Here is a 23,619-nt window from a genome sequence, read left to right as displayed (position 1 = left end):
TCCAAACTCCTGCTCCACCCACTTTGTTGTCAACAGTGCATGGCATCCATGGTTTTTCATGTATTGTACACAATCACATTATTTTGATAGTTATAAGACAGGGGTGTCCAAATTGCAGCCAAGGAGCCATTTGCGGACCAGTCAACTAGGGATGTCCAATATTGTTTTTTTTTTGCTGAAAACCGATATTGTCCAACTCTCAATTTCCAATACCGATATCAGCTGATACCGATATGTATAACATGACATATCTCCTGTGGTGGAATCATCACACGTGTCTTGTGTACAGCATTTTATTCAATATTGGTTTTCATGATCGGGAAAAAATCTGATGCCAATGTCAACCGATATCGCATTTTTATGCTACTATCAGGCTGATAATTATCGGTACTATACTATACGTGTACATATTGGGTAATAGAAGTATAAAGGTGACTATAGGGGTGCTATTATCAGTACCGATAATTATCGGACATCCCTAGAATAAACACTTAACATTGTGCAGGAAAAAATATTATTTCAGTATTTAAAAAAATATATAAACATTAGGGTGCATTGAATTTGAATGGGAAATTTTAAATTCATAATATCAATTTGGCTGGCATTCAATTTTTTTCTAAGGAAAACCTTTGAGTTTTAGGGGTGCAACCTCACACAAACTTTTGTAAAATTTCGGAAAATTTGCAATTTCTAGTCTAATTGCCAAAAAGTTGACCTGGAAATGTTGAGTACAATGAACTTGTATACAGCATCATTTTCTATAGGGTTATCAAAGGGGGCCCAGACCAAAGACCAGAGGGCAGCATCTTTGGAGAGCTGGTGGGTTGTGCTAAAATAAAATAAAATAAAATAAAATAAAATAAAATAAAATAAAATAAAATAAAATAAAATAAAATAAAATAAAATAAAATAAAATAAAATAAAATAAAATAAAATAAAATAAAATAAAATAAAATAAAATAAAATAAATGGACAAGTGTATATCAGATTATGTAGGACTACAGTACCATAAATATGAGGCATCAGTAATACTGTCTACTCTATATTACTGTAGCTAGCTAATGTTAGCTACAGTAGAGGCAATGAGCACCAAATACCTATAAATATGACTACAAATCATTCAGATTACAAAGACAAAACCACAAATTTGGTAGTAATATGTAATAGGAGTATAAATACCAACAAAAACATAAAGATCACCTGAGAGTTCTTGAGCTGCAGTCTCAAATCTCCATGGCGACCATTGAACTGTTCACCACTTTATTCCACAAAAACAGATGTATGGTGGCACCCCTAAATAATCATGGATTGGAAAAATATTTTCCATGTGTTGTTTCTACATATATTGGAACACTTTTAGTACCCAGCCATATCAAAATTCAATAATTGTGTTTTTTGATGCACCCTAATATACATATAGTACATTCATTCATTCATTTTCTACCGCTTTTTCCTCACGAGGGTCACAGGGGTGCTGGAGCCTATCCCAGCTGTCTTCGGGCGAGAGGCGGGGTACACCCTGGACTGGTCGCCAGCCAATCACAGGGCACATATAGACAAACAACCATTCACACTCACATTCATACCTATGGACAATTTGGAGTGGCCAATTAACCTAGCATGTTTTTGGAATGTGGGAGGAAACCGGAGTACCCGGAGAAAACCCACGCATGCACGGGGAGAACATGCAAACTCCACACAGAGATGGCCGAGGGTGGAATTGAACCCTGGTCTCCTAGCTGTGAGGCCTGCGTGCTAACCACTCGACCTCCGTGCCGCCCCATATAGTACATATATGATAAAAAATTAACCCTACTATAAGAAATAAACAAAACAAAATAAAGTTGCAATTAAGTTGGGTGATTTAGTCATAATGAAGTCAAAGAGCTAAATGCGAAAGTGTAAAATTAAGTCTTTCTTTTACAAAATATCAACATGACCCTTCTATTCGATCATTTTCAGCATGTTTGGACACCCCTGTTTGAACACTATAAGTTACCGTTTTTCTGAGATTTATTTTTTACAATTCACTAGGTACATGTACCTAGTCTCACACTAGTATATAAAGCAAAGTATTCATTTACTGCATTCATAACGGTGAATGTAGTGTGCAGTGGTGTAGAAATACACTGCATCACACTGAGAGCTGTAATATTTGACTTAAGGTGTACCTAATGTGAAATAAATGTATTTACTGTGTGTCATGGAGTTGAACACTTGTTTTGCTTGTGTGTCCTCACATGCAGACATACAGAAGACATGATTGTCACACCATTTGCACAGGTGAGTCCTACACACCAACTCACACACACACACCCATTAAAGACATTACAATGACATAGTCTTGTACAGCAAGCTGAAGGGAAAAAAAAAGAATACAATACGACAGTGAGTACACAGAGCACTTTCTGAGTGCTGAGTCAGTGCTACAGATGGAGCGACAGGCATGACATTGTTATGTCATCAAAACAGCACAGAGGGAGAGTAGTGCCTCCACTAGTGTAGGTAGATGCCTGCCATTGTGTCTTGATTGAGCAAAAGAGGACTACAAAAATGCTGTTGAACGTGACGTGAAGAGGCCTTTTGTTCACCTCGTAGGTCCTCGCCAGCCTGAGGACAGTCCGCAGTAATTTTGCGGTCATCACCGGCCAGCAAGATCGGCCAGCCAGCAAGTAGGTGTTTTTGGGAAATGTTTGCACAAGCGAGTGACAATAACATGGAATCAAGTTATAGTCAAGTAAATGGATGGTCTGGGTCCGCAGGACACGATCATCTGGCAGCAACCCGCCATCCATGTGTAAAACCAGTCTCGCAGGTCAGTGGTTTCTCCTTGTATTTGCAATCACAAATATTTTAAAGTGTAATTGAATAATGGTGATTTTTTTTTTAAACAGAGGAGCCCCACCAGCAGTTGGCTATTGAGACTCTGGATGAGCTGGACTGGTGCCTTGAACAACTGGAGACCCTGAAAACCCGACACTCTGTCAGCGAGATGGCCTCCAACAAGGTACTTTTACCAGTAACACATCTCCATGCATCTTTGCATTCAGGCAACGACAGTCCGAGAATCAGCCACTTTGCAGTTTGAATTTCGCAGCTTGACTCTATCATGTTTTTTAGATTATATATTCAATAATAAATCATGATATTTTGTGGTTGAATATGGCTTATTCGTAGTCAAAAAAAATCTTTTTTTTGCCTAAAGTGAGCATTTTCAAGCATAAAAAAAGTTTGGTGAACAAAAATACAAATGTCCGATATTGGCTTTTTTGCCGAAAACCGATATGCCGATAATGTCCAACTCTCAATTTCCGATACCAACATCAGCCGATACCGATATGTGTAACATGACATATCCCCTAGGTGGAATGAACACACTTGTATTATATACAACATTTTTTAAATATTAATTTTCACGATCCGGAAAAAAAATCTGATTTGAATATCAACCAATTTTTATGCTGATATCAGGCCAATAATTATTGGTACTGATAATTATTGGTACTTTTTACATCTACTATATTGTGTAATACAAGTATAAAGATGATTATAGGGGTGCCATTTCATGTCTAGAGGGCTCTAATAGTGTTTTACTGTCATTTTATTTATAACTAAGGGATCCCAAGCCGCACGGTGCCCGAGTGGTTAGCATGTCGGGGTTCTAGTTTGCATGTTCTCCCTGTGTGTGGGTTTTCTCCAGGTACTGCGGCTTCCTCCCACATTCCAAAAACATGCTAGGTTAATTGGCCACTCCAAATTGTCCATAGGTATGAATGTGAGTGTGAATGGTTGTTTGTCTATATGTGCCCTGTGATTGGCTGGCGACCAGTCCAGGGTGTACATTGCCTTTCAGCTGGGATAGGCTCCGGCCTAGGCTCCTTGTGACCCGAATGAGGGTAAATGGATGGGTGAAATAAGACCCGAGTTCGATTCCACCCTTGGAAGTGTGGAGTTTGCATGTTCTCCCCGTGCATGCGTGGGTTTTCTCCGGGTACTCCGGTTTCCTCCCACATTCCAAAAACATGCTAGGTTAATTGGCCACTCCAAATTGTCCATAGGTATGAATGTGAGTGTGAATGGTTGTTTGTCTATATGTGACCTGTGATTGGATGGCCACCAGTCCAGGGTGTACGCCGCCTCTCGCCCAAAGACAGCTGGGATAGGCTCCAGCACCCCCGCGACCCTCGTGAGGAAAAAGTGGTAGAAAATGAATGAATGAATTGTAATGGCTTTACTCAATAAAGTGTACCTTTAGGCTAGACTACACTCTCTCTACACTAGTAGACCTACATTGTGTTCCATCTGCTGATATTTTTATACATGTGACCAATTCACATACGGGAGTTCATAGTTTACAAAACAAACCCCACCAAAGGTTCCCTTATTGTCTGCGGTCTGCTCTGTCGCCTACAAGTTGCAGACACTTTCCATGAATGACGTAGTTTTCCCCCGCTTTCATTGAGAACCTTGAGGAAATGTTGAGCGTGATAAAAAGTGAGGATTTTTGTAAGGAAATGAGAGACAATGAGAGTCTATCATCATAGGTCTTAATCTCTGTCACTGTAAATGAGGAAGTAAGGACACGGGTGGGCGATGCAGGGTCACACTGCGTTGGTTAGACAGTTGATGTGTGCGTTTGAACGCTTCTCAGAGGCAAAAATGATGATGATGGGTCAAAATGTGTGGGGAGGGTGATTTTCTGTTCCCAAGTGCACAAAGCAAAGTCATGCTTAGATGGGCTTTGTGTAGAGGAACTCGAGATGAGATGGAGAGCAGCAGGCCTGCATCACTGACCTCTGACCTCCATATTCTACAATACAATTGGACAAAAAACACAAAAACCAACATCTTATAGAAAGTCTTTCTGGAAGAGTAGAAGGGTTTTTTTTGGTACTTTGTCCACCGAGGGCCACATATCAGGTGCAGGGGGCATTTAGGATGGATTTAGGAGATTTAAGTAGACTCCTATTCCCTGTGTATACCTGAATCAAGATTCCTGCATTAGTCACAGATAGAAAAGTAGAAGTCTAACCACGTGCCGCCCTAATAATCAGTTAATTCTACTATTATAATATGCAGAGGACCAATGAAAATCAACCAAAAATGGACCCTGAACCACACTTTGGACACCCATGGCCTATATGGATTGTGATCAGTGTGTACGGGGGATGCTTATACGTAAATGTTTTTATGTACATGCACAGGGGAGAACATGCAAACTCCACACAGAGATGGCCAAGAGTGGAATTGAACTCGGGTCTCCTAGCTGTGAGGCCTGCGCGCTAACATCCTCCACCGTGTTGTGTGATGTTCAATGTCATTCAAACAAAACCAAAAGAGCATCCAAAAGAGCATCCAAGGAACTATGAATAAGGTCTACCAACCACTGAGGAGAGTCCTCCTCCATGAATGAGCGGGAGGGTTTCGTGCATGCAAGTAGAGACAAGACACACCCTTCCCCCCACTCATGTGCAGAAAAATGTGAATGAGGAAGCGGGGGGCTGAGAATGAAACGGCATCCCCTCCATCCATCCTCCCTTTTTGTCTCAGATCAGAGCCCATCACTTGCGTGATTCCACGATGAGACCGCCCACTCGGCATACACGTGCTCTTTATAGCATCATGCACGCCAATGCATACATTGCTACATAGTGTATAATGTCTGCCTTGGTACATGTAGTGTACTGCTGTGCACACTCACGTGGCACTGTCCCGGGTTTCGTGGGAGGCATCCCCGCCTCCTCTTCAGCTCCTATATTGCTGTAGACTAGTCAATGAGCAGCCTCAGTCGGTAGGGAAAAACTATCTGTGCTGACACTTGAGAACGGAGAACTTGTGAAGGGCGGGGGGGGGGGGCATGTTTGGCCTGAGTGAGCATTGTTTCTGCATCACTGACAACTTCCATAAACCATTTCATGAATGGATTGACCCCTAAAATCATTTGGAGGATGACTGAGAGCTCAGTTCTTGTGATACATTTTTTTCATGTTCACTGATGAATTCAGAGATTTAGAGTAAATACATGAAAATATGTATCAGGTTCTCACGGTTGCATTTATTCCACAATGAAAACATCATCTTGAGTACAATGGCATGTACTTTTCATGATGCTTAGTCAGCCACTTCTAAATATATACTTTATAGTAGATGATGGTAATGGTGGTCATTGTCCCCATGCACATCATTGCGGGACGTGATGTACTGATTTTATTTTTGGCTCCATGAATGACCCCCCCACCCCCACTCCCACACCCCACCCCTCCCAACCTCATCTCTTTCAACATTTTTCTTCATATCTTCAAACTTGGTGCACATGGTGCATCTCACAACCTCCAGCTCCAACACGCTCAGCCCCTCCCATTTTGTGTATAGTCGAGCCAATGAGAGCAGTCCGGCTCTCCCAGCCTCTGCTGCAGCACTCGCTCCATTGGCCGCTATTCTTAGATATTTTTGGAGGGAGGCGTGGATTAGAGTACCTCGTTCTCCCAGTGTTTACACACACATGAGAACAGGCAGTAACTGAGTGAATGAGGGAGATTGTGGAAGGAAGGTGTGCAGATTCTCTGCCCTGCATCCTCTCATCCCACAGCTCTGTTGTTCTTCCGTGGACCTCTGAAGTATTCTGTTTGTACTACTTGGAGACTTTACCAGTGGACTCCCTGCTTGCAGTCGCTTGTGCTCAGGCAAGCAGCGTAGAAGCTCAGAGAAGCTCAGACGGTGGCAGAGGATGACCACAAAGCTCAGCTCTATCATTCCATTTTATTCTTGCGCTCAATGCTTGATTTTGTGCTGAAATGCCAGAAGTGAATCTTTTCATCTCGGTGTCGTGGATGTTCATTCAGGTAAGGAGTGCTTGGCTGATGCATGGCTTTGGAGGTGGAAGTGGGAGTGGGTGGGGTGATGCTCGAGGCTCACATGTTGCTCTTTTTGTGAATAAAGAAGAAGACTGTGATGGATACTTGGGATTTGTTTTATCATTTAACTTTATATGGGTTGTAATGTAAATGTACGTAGGTGATGTGTAGGTATGTACACACATTGAGGTTGCTTCCAAGGGTTGCTTGCCTGTTTTCTGCCTTTGAGCATAGTGAAGTTGTGAATGGACAGCTGAGGCAGCACATACCGTTGCGGTGTTATTAGTGCAGTGGTTTGTTTTGTCGACATAGTATTTGAGTTCAATTTATGCATGCTTATGTGTGTGTGTGTGTGTGTGTGTGTGTGTGTGTGTGTGCACCTGTAGTTCAAGAGGATGCTGAACCGAGAGCTCAGCCAGCTGTCAGAAACCAGTCGCTCTGGGAACCAAGTCTCTGAGTTCATCTCTAGTACCTTCCTAGGTAATTTACCTCTGCTTTGCATACTTCCTTTGAATATGATTATAAGCATTATTGCTTATACAAAACTAAGAAATGGATGGCTTTTTTTCATGGCTGAACATTTTGTCTGTGTCCATCTGACAGAGAAGCCACATGACATGGACATCCTGGCTCCAACCACCAAGGAGGAGAAGAAGAAGCGACCCATGTCCCAGATCAGCGGTGTCAAAAAGGCCACGCACAGCCCCAGCCTTGCACCCTCAACCATCCCTCGCTTTGGGGTCAGCACCAGCAAGGAAGGTCTCCTTGCCAAGGTACCAGGATAGATGTAATACTACTACATCTTTGTCATTAATACTTAAATTCCTTTCTATGGTTTTAATTCTACATATCTTATTTTGCAGGAATTGGAGGACATTAACAGATGGGGGATTGACATCTTTAAGATCTCAGAGTATTCTGGCAATCGTCCACTCACGGTCACCATGTACACCATCTTCCAGGTAGCATACTTTAAAAAATAACAAAATAAAAACAACCAATTTGTTAAAAATGTCATCCAATACTTCTCTACAAGAGAGGAGAAATATGATCTCAGGGAAGAAGTACATTTGAAACACTTCTATGCTAGGACTACGTTATGCTAGCCATAGCATTTCAGTATGTGGAATCAAACTATGGAATGGATTGAGTAAGGACCTCAAACAATGCACAACGATGAGCCAATTGAAGAAACAATACAAGCAGTTGATGTTTGCTAAATACAAGGATGAAGAGTCTTGAACCAGTCATGATGTGCTATATATATCACTATATTGACACTTACTATGGTACCCATTATGGCATTGGATGCTCATATCACCTCATACTTCCGTACATGATGAAAAAAAAACAAAAAAACCCAAACTGTATTATGAAAAGCAGGAAGTGAACAAATGTAACAGTTAGTGATTGTAAAAGTACCAGATGGAGGGATAGGATTTAATAAGCTTTGCTTCTTCCTACTCCTTTTGGACATGTGGAACTGGGAACTGATTATGGGATGCACTAAATTGTAATCTGATGCATGTTCAAATGAAATAAAACCATTACCATTACCATTAAAAAAAATAAATAAATAGTTGCTGTCACACACTAGAAACACACTTTGACGTCCTCGTGTCTTGTCTGCTGCTGCAGGAACGCGACCTTCTCAAGTCTTTCAAGATTCCGACAGACACTTTCATCACATTCATGATGACTTTGGAGGATCACTACCATGCAGACGTGGCGTATCACAACAACATCCACGCCGCCGACGTTGTCCAGTCCACACACGTGCTGCTTTCCACGCCTGCACTAGAGGTAAAAAGACACAGTGGGGTAGATGATGAGTACAATACAATACACTCATATGTGACTTTTACTCATCTGTATACACCAGTCATTATTTGCACTATGACCCATTTATCATTGCACTAAAATTAATATATCTGCTCCTGCATATGCTCCTGTGCAATACTCTGTGTATATTTTGGATATCTTGTATATATCTTGTATATATCTTGTTAAATTGTCTTTTTTACTCTACTTTTATATACTTTTTTTTTAACTTGACTACTGCACTGAAAGAAGAAGCGCTCCAATCTCATTGTACATCTTGTATAATGACAATAAAGGCCATTCCATTCCATTCCATTCCAGTACATATGTACTGATGCTCTTCTTTGTGTGTGTCGTTAAAGGCTGTGTTCACCGATTTGGAGATCCTCGCTGCTCTGTTTGCCAGCGCCATCCATGATGTGGATCACCCTGGAGTTTCCAACCAGTTTCTCATTAACACCAGTAAGTTTGTCTTACGAGGGTTGTGTGATCGCTGAACTCACTCCACATCATTAAATTTTTTCCCCCCTCTAGATTCCGAGCTGGCGTTGATGTATAATGATTCGTCCGTGTTGGAGAATCACCACTTGGCAGTTGGCTTCAAGCTTCTGCAGGAGGACAACTGTGACATTTTTCAGAATCTCAGCAAGAAACAGAGACACTCACTGCGTAAAATGGTCATCGACATGGTACGTTACTTTTTTTTGTCTTTACCAGCATCTGAATCATCTTTGAGTGATACATTTTGGGGTGGTTGTTGTGATTACAGGTGTTAGCCACTGATATGTCCAAACACATGAACCTGCTGGCAGACCTAAAAACCATGGTAGAGACCAAGAAGGTTACCAGTTTAGGCGTTCTGCTGCTGGACAATTACTCAGACCGCATACAGGTAACAAGAGTTCATTATTCAATTCAGGATTTCACGCCGTTCCGATTTTGAACGCATATTTTCTGTCACTGCAGGTTCTTCAGAACATGGTGCACTGCGCTGACCTGAGTAACCCCACCAAGCCGCTGGAGTTGTACCGACAGTGGACTGACAGGATCATGGTGGAGTTCTTCACCCAAGGGGACAGGGAACGAGACAAGGGCATGGAGATCAGCCCCATGTGTGACAAACACAACGCCTCCATTGAGAAGAGCCAGGTAAAATCCAGACCTGTCAATCAAAGTAGTGTGCTGAAAGCAATATGAAGCCCCGCCCATCTCATTTGATGTTCTCTTTCAGGTGGGTTTCATTGATTATATCGTTCATCCTCTGTGGGAGACGTGGGCTGACCTTGTTCACCCCGATGCACAAGAGATCCTTGACACGCTGGAGGACAACAGAGAGTGGTACCAGAGCATGATCCCCCACAGTCCCTCACCCAACCCTGAAGAACCACAGGAAGGAGGTCTTACTGGTGAAGCTTCTGGCTTTTGTGTCGGCGGCAGCACCACATCCACCGACAAGTTCCAGTTTGAGTTGACCTTGGAGGAGGAGGGGGAGTCGGATACTGAGAGCCCGCCCGAGGAAGAGGAGGGCTGCGGCAGTTACAGGGGGACTGAAGTGTCCAGAACTGATTCTGGTGGCGGATTTGACGCTCATCCACCTCCCACAACGATCACTACTGATGCAACAAGGACGTTTTCTGCACATTCTGATAAAGACATGGCAGCACAAAGAGGGACAGACCCCAAAGCGCCGTCTGGGGTATCAGACATCAGACTCGACTCATAGCACCCATCCCAAGTTCCTTCAGCCATTTCTTTTGTGTTTATTTTTCATCTTGATTTCAGTGCCTCCTCCTTTATGACTCTATGACACCCCTTGTCCCACTCCACACCACTTTCACCGTTGTTTCCACAGACAGGGTGCCTGCAGCAGCAACTCGGGTTGTGAGGTGCTGAGAAGGAGGCCTGCAGTTGAAGCACTAAAGGAAAGCAGATAGACTTGAGGCCACTAGAGGACAGGAATCCAGGTTGCTGACTGGTCCTCTCTGTTGTGTCAGTCAGGCACACTGTGGATATTCCACCAGACTATTGTCCACCACGAATGAATTGTCTTCCTCTTTCTAGAGTTTTTATAAACAAGGCGAGGAAGCGATGAGTGATATGAGATCACAATGACATCAGATACTTGAAGATGTTTCACCTTTCATTCAAGAGTCCTCTTCGGTTTTGATTCGTTGACTCGTTTGTGTTTTGCCTGACTTTTAATGTTGATTTTTATTTCGGGCCACAGTCAAATTGATGCAAGCAAAGCACATGCAGATCAGAGCTATGCACACTGTAATGTAGGAAGCATGAAATGTAGCAGACATTTGGAGTGACTGCTGTATATGAGCTCAACTAAAAGAATAATTTAAACAAAACGAAATTAATTCAATTCATTTACTTTAAGTCTCTAAAGCCCTGAACTCTTCATACTGTCAGAAATGAGCCAAACAAGACAGTCAGGGACTAACATCCAAAGCAATGTGGTCTGTGTGCATGATGCCACCTAGTGTTGAAAACTAGTACAAGATTATTTGCACGGCTTGCATGGAACATATATTCAAAATGTGTTCCCCTGCAGCGCCCCCCCACCCAACCCCCATGCAAATATCATCTGTTTCTGCTTTGTTACTATTTAAATGATATTTGCTTTTATTTTAAAGTCTATATTTTGACACCCATTGTATCAGTTTGCCTTCAGGTTTGAGCACTTTAGAGTTTTATTTAAGGCTGGCCCATCATTGTAATTGGGAAGGGCTTTGATTCAAACCACAAGCACATGGAGGCTGCTGACTGAAAGACTAAATTGCTGGAGATCATGCAAACACTACATACAAAATGTAGGAAGGATTGCGTTTTAAAAACACACAGGGCCGCATCTTTGTAACTGTAAAACCAAATGTGAGGCCGTTCCCTCTTGTTAATCAATATTTTGCTCTTCATCACACAAGTCAATGACAAAACAAGTGCCAGGCTAGCATGACACAACCCGTACTGTAGTTTCCATATTGCCGCCGGCTACTTTCCACCAGCAAGTTGGTTGATTGTAGCACCTCGTGCCAACCTGACCCCAGCGTCTCTGTCTCTTGTCAGCTTTTCAAACTGTACATGATATTGTCTTAAAACGGTGATGTGTTTTTGTATGTGAGAGTGAATGATGGGGTGGACTTTTTTTTTTTGTAGATGTATTTGCTAATAAAAAAAAACCAAAGCACTTTGTATAGTACTTTTACAATGATGTACCTCCATCAGAGTTGAACATGTATAATGTGACCATTGGTGGTTGAGTGGAAATCCTGGGCTACACCACTACAGCTCTTAAAGGTTGGTTGGAGGGACTGAAGTTTGTTTAGTTTTTTTTGTCTGATGCACACTTTCTACAAGAGATGAACAGTCTCTTAGTTTTACCGCAAATCAATCCTGTTTAATGTGTGAACAAGCTTTTATTTCTTCTTTCTGCCTTATTTTCACACCTGGATGTTTCTTTCATGCTGGAGGAAAATGTGTGCAATGCTTTCTGTAGCCATTAACAGACCAACGCTCCAGGATGCCTTCAAAACTAAGGACTATCTCACAGCATCTTAACCAGAACATGCAACAGGGTTCTGTTTATGTTTTGTCTTGTACATGTTCCTCACATTGCTCCATGTACAGTTTATTTATTATTTCCGTACAATGGAAAAGTAGTGTTTAAGGTTTAGTCCTTATTTGTAGTTTGATTTGGCAGAATGACGTCTGGGACAGGTTACTCGACTTTTTCCTTCCACTTTTCACATTTTAACAGCAATTAACATACATAAGCAAAGTTACACATTTTCATGTTTTGTCTGTATGCAAACTAGTTGAGTGTCAGCTTTTTGAAACATTTCTCCTTTTTTACTGTCTTCCTCTGTTGTCATTGCACACCAATATTCATGGAGGTTATGGTCCATTCTGTGACAATTTTATAGTGGTTCTGAAAGTCATCAGAGATCAGAATTTCTATACCACAGCTTTGACAATCCAATCTGTTGTTTAACTGCGGGTGTTTTTGCCCTCTTTCCAACTAGAACTGTATGCCTTGCCAATAAAAGAAAAAACATTTCACTCTTTCATGTGCTGCCTACTTCTTATATATATTTTTTTGAAAAATACACCTACAATATCCATATATAGGAATATTTATATATATTATATTATATATTATATTATATTAATATACGTATTTTAAAACATGACAAAAATGCAACCACCCCTGTCATTTGACAGATATGCTTCTTTAAAATTAAATGGAAAATTGCATATATATAATATGTCATATATGGCATATATTTGCTTTATTCTGTGTTAAAACCTCAAACTCTTCATATTATTATAGGTAGGGGCGGGGCTTCTCGTGCTTTAGCAAGTACTTCTTTCTGATTGGTGGATTCTCTTGTCAACCATTCTTTTATTTTTTTTGGGCCAATACCCAGGTCGTCCGGGCCTGTCAATCAAGAAAGCGCACGCTCTACTGCAGGTGCAAAGCTGGGCTCCGGGCTAACTGCTGCAGCGAAGCGGAGGATAAAACAAGAATTCCACGGTAAAACTTCACCAATGTGTGATTGCGTTGCTTTTGATGTATTAACAGTAGCTACAGACCCGAATGTAATAGTTGATGGAACGCCGGCTCGTCGGTTAGAAGTGAATTTTTTGCCGGAAATAAGGTAGTGTAACCTTCATTTGACATCGCTAGGATGCCTAGCTAGCCCATCCTGCCAGTTGATAAATATCAACGATGCTCTAGCTGTCAGTCTTATCATATCACATATCAACCCTTAGCCATTATTCTCTTTTAAATACATACATGCTTTATATATTCGTCGTATTCGTGCCGTAAAACCGAACACATTTGCCATGCTGACTGGCAAAATGCACCAAAATGGTAACTGGACACATCTCTGTTCACTAGCTTGTTGACTTTGGAAAAGATGGAAACGTATGTCAAATTGTGTATGAAACGTTTACACGTTTCGTCACGTTATTCCTCATGGGTCTGTGTGGAATAAAGACGGTCTAGTCAACCATATGGTCGTCCATGTTTTGCTAACCCAACCCTCGGTGGAGCTCCTGCTTGGCTGCATGGAGTCAGACAGTTTATCTGATGCTTAGCCTGCTAAGCCGTGCTACTTCCGTCGTGTCGTCGTGTCGTCTTGCCGTCTGAGCATGGGTGCACTCACTATTGTTATGTTACTTCAAAACTGTTGCTGTATTTGATCCAATACAAAAAAAATAAATGCCTTGTTCTGATTGACACTGCCAGAGATCAATATGTTTATTATTGTGGTTGTAGAACTGTACAGCCTAATAATAATGTATTGTTTTTTTTTGTTGTGGACGTTTTACCACTACCGTACGTTTGTTGTGTGAGAAGGCAAAGTAAGTCAAGACGAATGTGTTATTGTATCTTATCACATGTCATATATTCATTGTACCGCGTTTGCAAAGACCAGAGACTTCCTGTATCTCTGCAAAAAGGATTTCACGGTGGGCTGCTCTTTTCCAGCCTTATTGCATCAAGTCACAAGAGTCTATTTGATGACCACGGTGTCATGGCAACACAATTTGTTGGTGTAAACTGCCATGCTGCCCTCTTGTTTCTCTTTCCCGTGATGCTAATTTGGTACAGAATGAAACACAAAAGACATACTAGGATATAATAAGAATAAGATGGTGGGTGATGACCATATGACAGCTTTCATTCTACTTGTAAAAACCAGCTTTGGTCAGTTTGAACGGCACTGACGCAGAAAGTCCAACTGACATTTTTTCACCTTTACATGCAGCATCGTTTTGTTGTAGCTATTATTCACTTTTTGATGGCAGTAGGTGCACTTGAAGTAGCATGAGTGATCGGCATCCAGTAGCTTTATTTACATCTGCATGCGCTTTAAAATACTGCTTGCGCTGTTGGTGTAAACTTCATGTAATTTGCTTGTTACCGGTATTGTGCCATTGGTTCGACTGCTCTTTGGTCAGTCGCCACCTGACGATTATTTCCCGGCTTTGCTGGATCGCGTTGTTTCCTGATGAGAGGGATCTCCAATCATCAGCTCATGCTCAAAGACAAGGTGCGATGAACACTAGTCATCTTTGAGCATGAAGCGAAGAAGCCTGCTCGGATTAGAGGCATTTTGAACAGTCCAGTTGCGATGGATTCAGCGCCCTGAGAATCTTACTAGCTTGGCTTTAGTTCACTACGAACCATGTGCACGTGCGTGCGTGTACAGTATGTGCTCTCACAGCTTGTCCAATAATAGAGCTGTGTCCTCCTACACTACTCCAGACTGTCACAGTGTGTTACTACATTTGGATGCTGAGTGTTTCCAGCAACTCTCATGGCAACACGTTTTCCTTCAGGGAGATCAGCTCACATCTAATCTCAAGTTTAACTAACATCAATTATTGACAATGATGAAATATGTGCTCTTCACAGGGCCGGAATGTGTTGTAAATTTATTGGAACTGTGGCCAATAAATCTTAATAGGTACATCCCTGGTTTGTAATTATGGACTGAGCCACCCTTTGTACATAGGAACCTGCTGTTTTCTCAAGCAACTCCCTAGTTACCCATCACTTTGATCTCTCTCTCTGGCTAGATGGCGTCTGCAAATGCCACATACGGACAAAAGGAGTCCTCGGACCAGAACTTTGACTACATGTTTAAAATCCTCATCATTGGCAACAGCAGCGTCGGGAAAACATCCTTCCTTTTCCGCTATGCAGACGACTCGTTCACGCCGGCCTTCGTCAGCACAGTTGGCATCGACTTCAAGGTGAAGACCATCTACAGGAACGACAAGAGGATAAAGCTGCAGATCTGGGTGAGGGGAGGTCCATTGATGTTTAGGATCTCAGAGGTTCTGGCTTATGTCTCCCATCCTTTACATGTCCACTGACAACCTCAAAGTGTGCTTAAAATGACACCACACAATCTGTGACCACTCAGTACGCAATACTTCATGTGCCCCCTTGGTGGGGAGAAAAATAATGATAAGGTTGTTTGCTGGTGTGTTGATGCAGGACACAGCCGGCCAGGAACGCTATAGGACTATCACCACGGCGTATTACAGAGGCGCCATGGGCTTCATCCTCATGTATGACATCACCAATGAGGAGTCATTTAACGCTGTGCAAGACTGGTAAGGGGACGAACACAAAACCTTCTGTTGCGTGACACCACCTTATTTGTTGTTGTTGTAGCTGCCTGCAACTACACAAACCACTTTTATTTGCTAACCTAATACTTGATTGGTGGTGGCCAGTCTGATGACAGACTTGATATTACTATGCAAATACTCAATATCATGGAACCAGTCACCTGAATAGACTAAAATGGTTGTATTCAATGTGTTGTTTTACCAGCCAAATAAGTCTGTTAAATATTTGAGTACTTTATTTGAAACCTGTCTGGTCGCCTTGTCAGTAGCTTCACCAATATACCTGTGCAGACAAATATATCAAGCATCAGTGAAAAAAAACATTACACATGCAATAATTAAGAACTCCAGTACATCACACTTGGGCATCCTTCTACTATTTTGGTTACCTTTTATGTATAGGGGTGTGCAATACCATTAACTACCTGCTCGGCCATCCATCCATTTTCTATGCCGCTTATCCTCACTCGAGTCGCGGGTATGCTGTAGCCTATCCCAACGGTCTTCGGGCGAGAGGCGAGGTACACCCTGGACTGGTTGCCAGACAACATACTATACTAATGACCAGAGTACCTGTATATGGGTGGATATCACATGGTTTGTCTGGTATCATGCCAGGTATCATGCCCCCTTCGGTCTCGGGCTGATACTGGCAAACCATACAGACAAACCATGTGATGATCTTATTATCACATACTATTTAATCATGAGCTTATTATCGGCAAATTAATGGCAAATAAAATTTCATGGTACAGGGAAGTTGTAGTCAACACCTTTCCTGACACAGAGCAAATCTGTTTAGCATGTAAGGGCATTTAGATCAACAATACTATCTGCCCCAATGGCTGGACGGGACAAAAAAAAAAAAAAAATCATGATCTTATTATCACGTACTATTTAATCAAAAGACCATTTGGTTTCCAGAAAATGTTCAGTTTATTACATGTATTATATCTAAACAGTGTAAACACAATAATTGCAAAAATATTTCAACAATAATATTTTATCAACAGTCTTATCTTATCAATGTCTGACAATTAAAGTTCCATGAATCAAGTTTGGGTTTTTTGACTGGAGCAGCACTAGGAATATTTATAGTTACAGTGACATTTCCTGTCACATGCGCGAGTTTATAAAGTTAAGCCCAGGAGCCCACTTCATGACCTGGGCTCCTGCGCTGTTCTCTGATTGGTTGTTTCACGGGCACGATATCAGAGCAGCGTGCTCTGCGTGGACAGCTACGGGGGCTGATACTGGACATGGTTAAACTCTATATTTTATCAGTATCACTGCCCTGGGCTTTGACACAGTATCATTTCGGCCTTTTCCCGTATCATTCATGGGCGGTTTCTAGGGTACAGGGCCAATTAATACTGTAGTATGTGATAATAATATAATATAAAATACTTGCAACTAAATCAATTTTCCGCTTTCACATTTAAACATCATAGCCTTAATGTGTCTGAAATTCTGTGTGTGTGTGTGTGTGTGTGCACGTGCTTACCCACAGGTCCACTCAGATCAAGACTTATTCGTGGGACAATGCTCAGGTGCTGCTGGTGGGAAACAAGTGTGATATGGAGGATGAACGTGTGGTGGCCACAGAGAGAGGCCGGCAGCTGTCAGAACAGCTTGGTAAGTGGAGGTGTGGTTGGCTACTCGCATGTCACAACCCCTGGTAATAAAGCCAATGACTCATCATGTGGTCCTATGGAGAGAGAGGATAATCGTGACAAAGTGGCTGGCATATATAAAATCAGGTTACAGTATATACATCTGTCTTGTATAGAAGATATTTTTGTCTTTATTTGGCCATTATTCACCAATACCACTGAATCGTTTGTTGTAAACAGCAATAAGACAATAGTAACATGCGTGTGATTCACACCAATAGCTGAGTAGTGCAACTCGTTGCTGGGTAATTTGGATTTAGGTGATATTGCAAAGGTTTAGATCCAAATATGCAAGCCACAGATCATCACAAAATAGCTCATGCATATTTGTAGATATTTTACTCTTCTATTATTCAGTTGCTATAATGGTGTGATGTAGGGTTGGTCTTTTAAGCACGATATCAAAACAAAAATCCATCCATCCATTTTCTATTAACGCTTATCCTCACAAGGGTTGCCAGAATGCTGGAGCCTATCCCAACTGTCTTCAGGCGAGAGGTGGAGTACACCCTGGACTTGTCGCCAGGCAATCACAGGGCACATCTAGACAAACAACCATTCACACTCTCATTCATACCTATGGACAATTTGGAGTCGCCAGTTAGCCTAGCATGTGGGAGGAAACTGGGTACTCGCAGAAAACCCATGCACGTGTAGGAAGAGCATGCAAACTCCACATAGAGATTCCCCAACGAGGTATCGAACCCAGGTCTCCTAGCTGTGTGCCTGGGCTGTATGAACTGCATATACAGTATATGAAATTGTGTTTATATATAGTATTAAGAAACCCGAATCATGACAATGACATGGAGACTAGTGTCTTGTCATGTATACGTCACAATGGAATATTTAACTATCTATTCTCTGTCGCCCCCTTTTGGCTGTCAGGTTTTGAGCACTTTGAAGCGAGCGCCAAAGACAACATTAACGTAAAGCAGACCTTTGAGAGGCTGGTGGACATCATCTGCGAGAGAATGTCTGAGAGTCTGGACAACAACGATCCCACTGTCACCGGCACCAAACAAGGGCCGCAGCTCACCGATCAGCCGCAGAGGTCCCATCAGGACTGTGCTTGCTAAATGCGTCCCGTACACACACACACACTACACAAAATCTGTTGTCCGGATATCCATATAACTTTTTACAATCATGTTATCATTTGATGTCATGTAAACCTGCACAGATTGACATGAGAAACACAAACGCAGGAGCTGAGATTATCAATCCATCGTCATTCTATCCTCATGATAATCCCAAAGATGAGCTGTTTTCAGGTCCATTTCACCAAAAAATGTCAGCAAACACTACATCGTGCTACTTTAGTCACAGGCTGAGCGCCCTTTACATCGCCCTGTTTGCATGCACGTCCACATGCGCCGTGCTGTATTTGAACATGCTTTTTAAAGAGGCAGCATTCATCAACCCTTATTGTTCTATGCTCATGAGGTCATAGCCCCGATCCCGCGATCGACAATTTTAGTCCATAATGAGTACACTACAGTATAGGTTATCGTTTGCTGAGCAGTTTATTCCCAGCGTGATTGGATTTGGTCACATGATATCATTGATCCATCCAGAACTACTAAGCTTTACACCCAACAGGGTAGTTTGAAAGAATATCTGATTATTTAGTTCATTTGTTTGCGCCTTCCTAGCTTTTTAACTTTTTTTTTTTTTAATCTGTGTTTACGAGAGCCTGCAGTGGACAGCAACATCTTTTTTTTGGTAATCCAGTCTGGTGCTGCATCCACTCAGTGTTCATAGTGGGGTTTTTTTAACATTATTTTTCGAGAAGGGATATGAAAGAGATGAGTGTATAAATGTTTTAAAAAAAAAACATCAATAGCTCTGCGTTTTAAAATGCTTATGAATACAAAAGTAACTTATTATACATAAATATATTTCTACTGTTGGATTCCTTGCTGTGCTTTAGGGTGCATGTTGTTGGTGTTGACTTAGGCCATCACACTGAATCTGACCTGTGAGGGTTCAAACCTTCATACGCTTCTCCTTTCACTGCGTACGACTTAAACATGATCCACCACTGACCTGTCAGCACCATCAACTTGCACGCGGTCGACTTGAACGGAACATAGTGTCTGACGCATGTTTAACGTTGAATCTGCAGTTTACTTTTGTATGCCCGTGTGTGCAGTGCAGTCGTGTGTCCACCGATGTGAGAAAATGTTGACACATATTTTATATTATTTATAACTTATTTATTTGACATGTCTCGTTCTTCCTGTTATGCTTTCCAAAGAGAGTTTCTCCCTGCTATTTTTTTTTTGTTTGTTTTTTTAAAAACATGTTGGCGTTTACAAGCTTGATGTACATCCTGGGGAGGAGAGAGTTCAAACATTCCAGTCATTGGTGGGCAGCTTGTTTGTCTTTTCATATCAGTTATGTAACGTTTAAGACATGCCAGTGTAAAAGCAGACTGTTCTCACAGAGCAATAAGAGGTTCTTATTATTTCCTCTACGCCCAAATATCAGCAAAACAACCCTGCTGATTCTTTCCACACACGTCCTGTAATAGACGCCTCTAATTGTTCTGTCCACAGAGCCAAATGTAGAGCTAATTGGAAAAGAGCAAACCGACAACGCTAAAATGATCACTTTTGGACTGTGCGTGTTTCTATTATTTGTGTTTTACTATGGCTGCAGACGTGCAGCTGACTCAAGAACACCCTCCCTGCCCCCCAGTCATAACTCTTGTAAATAGCCTTTTTCTGCCCGTCTGGTATTAGTTGTGTGAATCGTGCTGTAATAACTGTAATGCCAGATTTGCCCAAATGAGGGATCAATAAATAAATCCTAGCAGCTGGATTTTGTTGAAGTGCTACAATTAATTGCTACCAAATGTTAATTCATGGTGTAGTGTCTGCACAGTTTGTTCTTCTTTTGTCCAGCAGAGGGCGTCACAATCCATAATGTCAGCATTTCTCAATTTATGGAGGCGTTGCCCAACATTTATTGAGCCATGGCAATTAAATGTCTCAAAAAGTCTACACCTAGGTTCATCATGTAACTTCCGCCATCCAGTGGAAGATCATAATTCATTATCAGCACATTGTAAAGTGAAAACACTTAAAAAGCTTACTTTTAGTAATGTAGTGAATTTAATAAATGTCAGGTAGAGTGATGAGAATCCACCATATGAATACAAGTACATTCACGGGAGGCTACTAAGCAGCCACCACGGAGACAAATACTGTACATACATTGTATAGTATACAACAGCTACAAAACATGCATGTGTCCATTAAAAAAAACAAGTAAATATGACCAGGAGGTATAATAAATGTTTCAGTAAATAAAATATATATGTATTTGTCATTGCTAAGTGCATTGTAAACAAGTAAGGCTGTATGTATATATATATATATATTTATATATACACAAGTATATACACAGTTGAATGGCAGCACTTGTAGAGATTGTCCAGCTTCCACATTAACACTTGGTGCTGCATGACTTCCATAACCTTTGACCTTTCATTTCCAGCTTGGGCCTGTCAGGCACACCCACCTGCTGGGTGGATCTACACTAGGAACTTCATGAAAGACATATATGCCTCATAAGGATTTCCAAGAGTCAAGCACTAGCGGACTTAGTAAGCCTGGACTTGGTTTGGTAAAAGTTGGCATCCGCTGTTGACGTGGCTCATCACCTTTTGCTTCAGCTGGGCGACCTGCTCCCTGAGGACGCTGGCTGTTGACGCCAGCTCGGTGTTCTGCGTCTTCAGGGTCTTCACTTTGTCCTCAAGCCGAGAGATCCTCTCAAGTTTCCGCTTGCGGCACTTGGAGGCTGCTATCCGGTTGCGCAGCTTTTTCCTCTCCGCCTTAATACGCTCCTGATTGTCCATGTCGATCGGCGACAGAGGCGGGCTGTCGCCGAGGCTCTGCATGTCCGGAACTGTCTGGGGCTCGTCCTTCACGATGCCGCCGGACTGGAGCCGCGATAAGGCGGCGGCGGTTGCTGCCTGTTGCTGCGGGCTGAGATGGGACGGAGGCGGCGGGAAGGGGATGGTGTCCGTGGAGTAGTTGATGGTGGTGGAGCCCAGCGGGCTGGCGGCATAGCCGTTCAAGGTGGTATACACCGGAAGATCGGACGTCTGCAGCCCGGAGGATCCCACCGTGCCGGAAGCGCCGAGGAGCTCCAGTCTATCCACCGAGACGCAGGCCGCCTCGCTCAGCTGGTTCTGCTTGTGGAGATCCTCCAGAGCTTTGACGAAGCCTTCGGCGAACTCCTGCTCGTCGCTGGCGGACTTCGGGTAGAGGAACTGGGATGCCGGGTTGTTGGACTGAATGATGAGGCGTTCCAGGTCCGGGGACGCCAATTTGAGAAGCCCCAAGTCTGGTGAGTTGAGGAGGCCGTCGGCGTCGCGGAGCGGATTGGTCTTCAGCTCGGAGGTGTGTTCGTCCAGGTTGATATGAATGTCCTTCTTCATCATGGTGGTACGAGGATAGACAGTGAAGGAGGTGAGCACCGTGTCTCCGTAGAGGCTCCTTTCCATTCTACACCCTCACAGGAGGGTGCGCATTCACAAACAGAGTCCAAACATGGATGAAGTCAGCTGATATCTCCTTTAAACCACCTTCTTGTGTACCAATGTGTGTGCCGACCAACACCAGGAGGCTCTCCGACCTCCTCGATTAGTTCCTTCTTCCTTGTGGCACGACTGCTATGCACTGATCGCTTTCTAGCCCTAAAAATTCCATTATGTCACCCTGGAGCGCGCAGATTGGTTCGAAATGACGTGCGTTTCCGGTTTCATTTGAATAAGGGGCAGGGCCCGGCCATTGTTGCCATGGAGAGTCTAGGTAAACTACAAACAGTGCAATGCATTGTGGTTTGATGTCATAGCATAAAAAAGCTCAAGAGAGAGACTGGGCGGGGAAGGTGTGAGAGGAACCACAACCAGACCTTCAATAACACAACTCCACATAATGTAAAGCACATTCACGGACAAATGTTAGCCATCACAGTCAAAACACATGAACCCAAGACAAACGCCACAACAGGAAACTCCTCAAATACTCTCAGAAGGAACGTGCAAATAAGAACGAGACAACAAAAATAGGAATCCATGTAAATATTTCCCAGAAGACTGGCATTTAGTTCTAGTTCTATAGATTTAGAGCAGATTTTATCCCTAGAAATTGTACCACTGGTATCCATCCAAGCATTTTCTATACTACTTATCTTCATTAGGGTCAGAGGTGAGCTGGAGCCTATCCCACCAGTCACCAGTCAATCACATGAATGACACAAACAAGCCTCCCCATTCAAAATGTATACTCCTGCGACTACTACTAATAAAGTACTTTCATGCAAATGCACAAATCCTGCCGTATGTGACTAGCACAGGGACCCTGGAGTGGACCCAACAGTTTCCGAGTGTTGTTATTCTGCCCGTACGCGACGAAGACGTCAGCAGTCTGCATCAGCACCACCACTCAGGAGAAAGGGCATCATTAGTTTCCATGGCAACACTGACATAGCAAGTGACGCAGGAGAGACGCAGAAAGGTGAATGGGTTCTGTTAAAGCGACTGACTGCAGTGCAGCTCGTGTAGGCGGCGGGCTGGCGGGCTGGCTGGCTGGTGGGAGGTGTTATTGTGTGTGTGTGTATGTGTGAATGTGTGGGAGGGTTGTCATTCATAAAGATGAATCAGTGTTGACATTAGTTACATTAGAAGTGTGTATTCCAATAGAAAGTGTCCATCACGAAAAAAAGTCCCCCACCCTATGCAGAGCATATGTTGTCCACTTTGTAAGCGTGTCCACAGTGTGTGAGTCATTTCGCAACTGGAAGGGTGTGGATTGCACCAGGACTGAAAAAGACCCTTTCCTGCAAAAACTGAGATTAGCTTTGCTTTAATGACTCCAAACTGGGGTCGCCAACCACTGGGACGTGGCCCAGTGAAGTGGCTCAACAAAATGCATTGGGAGGATAATCAGTAGACACATTTTTTATTTATCTTTGAAAATTAAATTCACATGCATTGGACTTAATACACACAGAGAATCCATTTATTTCACTCTTATGTCACCTCAGGGTCAATGTGAAGAGTCAAAACTTCCCAGGTCAAAGCTGAATTCAACCGAAAT

At 42.6% G+C, this 23,619-nt stretch overlaps 3 protein-coding genes across 10 annotated transcripts in view; 2 read left to right on the top strand and 1 right to left on the bottom strand.

Annotated features, from left to right (window-relative positions):
* Positions 1-12,728, top strand: part of pde4ca (phosphodiesterase 4C, cAMP-specific a) — a 58,289-nt gene extending 45,561 nt beyond the window's left edge. For 4 of the 8 annotated variants that reach the window (XM_078791629.1, XM_078791628.1, XM_078791632.1 and 1 more), the window contains 12 exons: positions 2,247-2,283; positions 2,599-2,672; positions 2,763-2,815; positions 2,895-3,007; positions 7,241-7,627; positions 7,718-7,816; positions 8,493-8,657; positions 9,038-9,137; positions 9,210-9,364; positions 9,445-9,567; positions 9,642-9,824; positions 9,907-12,728. In XM_078791629.1, the coding sequence (XP_078647755.1) occupies positions 2,247-2,283; positions 2,599-2,672; positions 2,763-2,815; positions 2,895-3,007; positions 7,241-7,627; positions 7,718-7,816; positions 8,493-8,657; positions 9,038-9,137; positions 9,210-9,364; positions 9,445-9,567; positions 9,642-9,824; positions 9,907-10,398 (1,981 nt within the window). In that variant the 3' untranslated portion in view covers positions 10,399-12,728. Of the gene's footprint in view, positions 1-2,246; positions 2,284-2,598; positions 2,673-2,762; positions 2,816-2,894; positions 3,008-5,869; positions 6,843-7,240; positions 7,628-7,717; positions 7,817-8,492; positions 8,658-9,037; positions 9,138-9,209; positions 9,365-9,444; positions 9,568-9,641; positions 9,825-9,906 lie in introns of those variants that run through there. The other 4 variants (XM_058066680.2, XM_058066681.2, XM_058066682.2 and 1 more) reach the window with 2 other exon arrangements.
* A 370-nt stretch (positions 12,729-13,098) lies between these two features.
* Positions 13,099-20,332, top strand: LOC131126475 (ras-related protein Rab-3A-like). The gene is made up of 5 exons (XM_058069058.2): positions 13,099-13,215; positions 15,273-15,497; positions 15,697-15,815; positions 17,344-17,468; positions 18,395-20,332. Exons 2-5 carry the CDS (start codon positions 15,273-15,275, stop codon positions 18,583-18,585), a joined length of 660 nt encoding a protein of 219 aa, XP_057925041.2. The 5' UTR covers positions 13,099-13,215; the 3' UTR covers positions 18,586-20,332.
* LOC131126013 (transcription factor JunD-like) lies at positions 19,809-22,206 on the bottom strand. The gene has a single exon (XM_058068135.2). The coding sequence runs from the start codon at positions 22,020-22,022 to the stop codon at positions 21,117-21,119; it is 906 nt and encodes a 301-aa protein (XP_057924118.2). The 5' UTR covers positions 22,023-22,206; the 3' UTR covers positions 19,809-21,116.
* Between the last annotated feature and the right edge of the window lie 1,413 nt (positions 22,207-23,619).

The sequence above is a fragment of the Doryrhamphus excisus genome, linkage group LG6 (genome assembly GCF_037039965.1).
Source record: "Doryrhamphus excisus strain RoL-2023G ecotype Guam linkage group LG6, RoL_Dexc_Guam_v1.1, whole genome shotgun sequence".
NCBI lineage: Eukaryota > Metazoa > Chordata > Actinopteri > Syngnathiformes > Syngnathidae > Doryrhamphus > Doryrhamphus excisus.
Note: the sequence above shows the minus strand (reverse complement) of the source record. Positions and strands in the feature narration are given on the sequence as shown.

Coding starts and splice junctions, on each gene's coding strand:
- LOC131126475 (XM_058069058.2), top strand. CDS start 15,273: ATGGCGTCTGCAAATGCCACATACGGACAAAAGGAGTCCTCGGACCAG. Junction 15,816..17,343: donor TTTAACGCTGTGCAAGACTG/GTAAGGGGACGA, acceptor GCTTACCCACAG/GTCCACTCAGATCAAGACTT. Junction 17,469..18,394: donor GCAGCTGTCAGAACAGCTTG/GTAAGTGGAGGT, acceptor TTTGGCTGTCAG/GTTTTGAGCACTTTGAAGCG.
- LOC131126013 (XM_058068135.2), bottom strand. CDS start 22,022: ATGGAAAGGAGCCTCTACGGAGACACGGTGCTCACCTCCTTCACTGTC.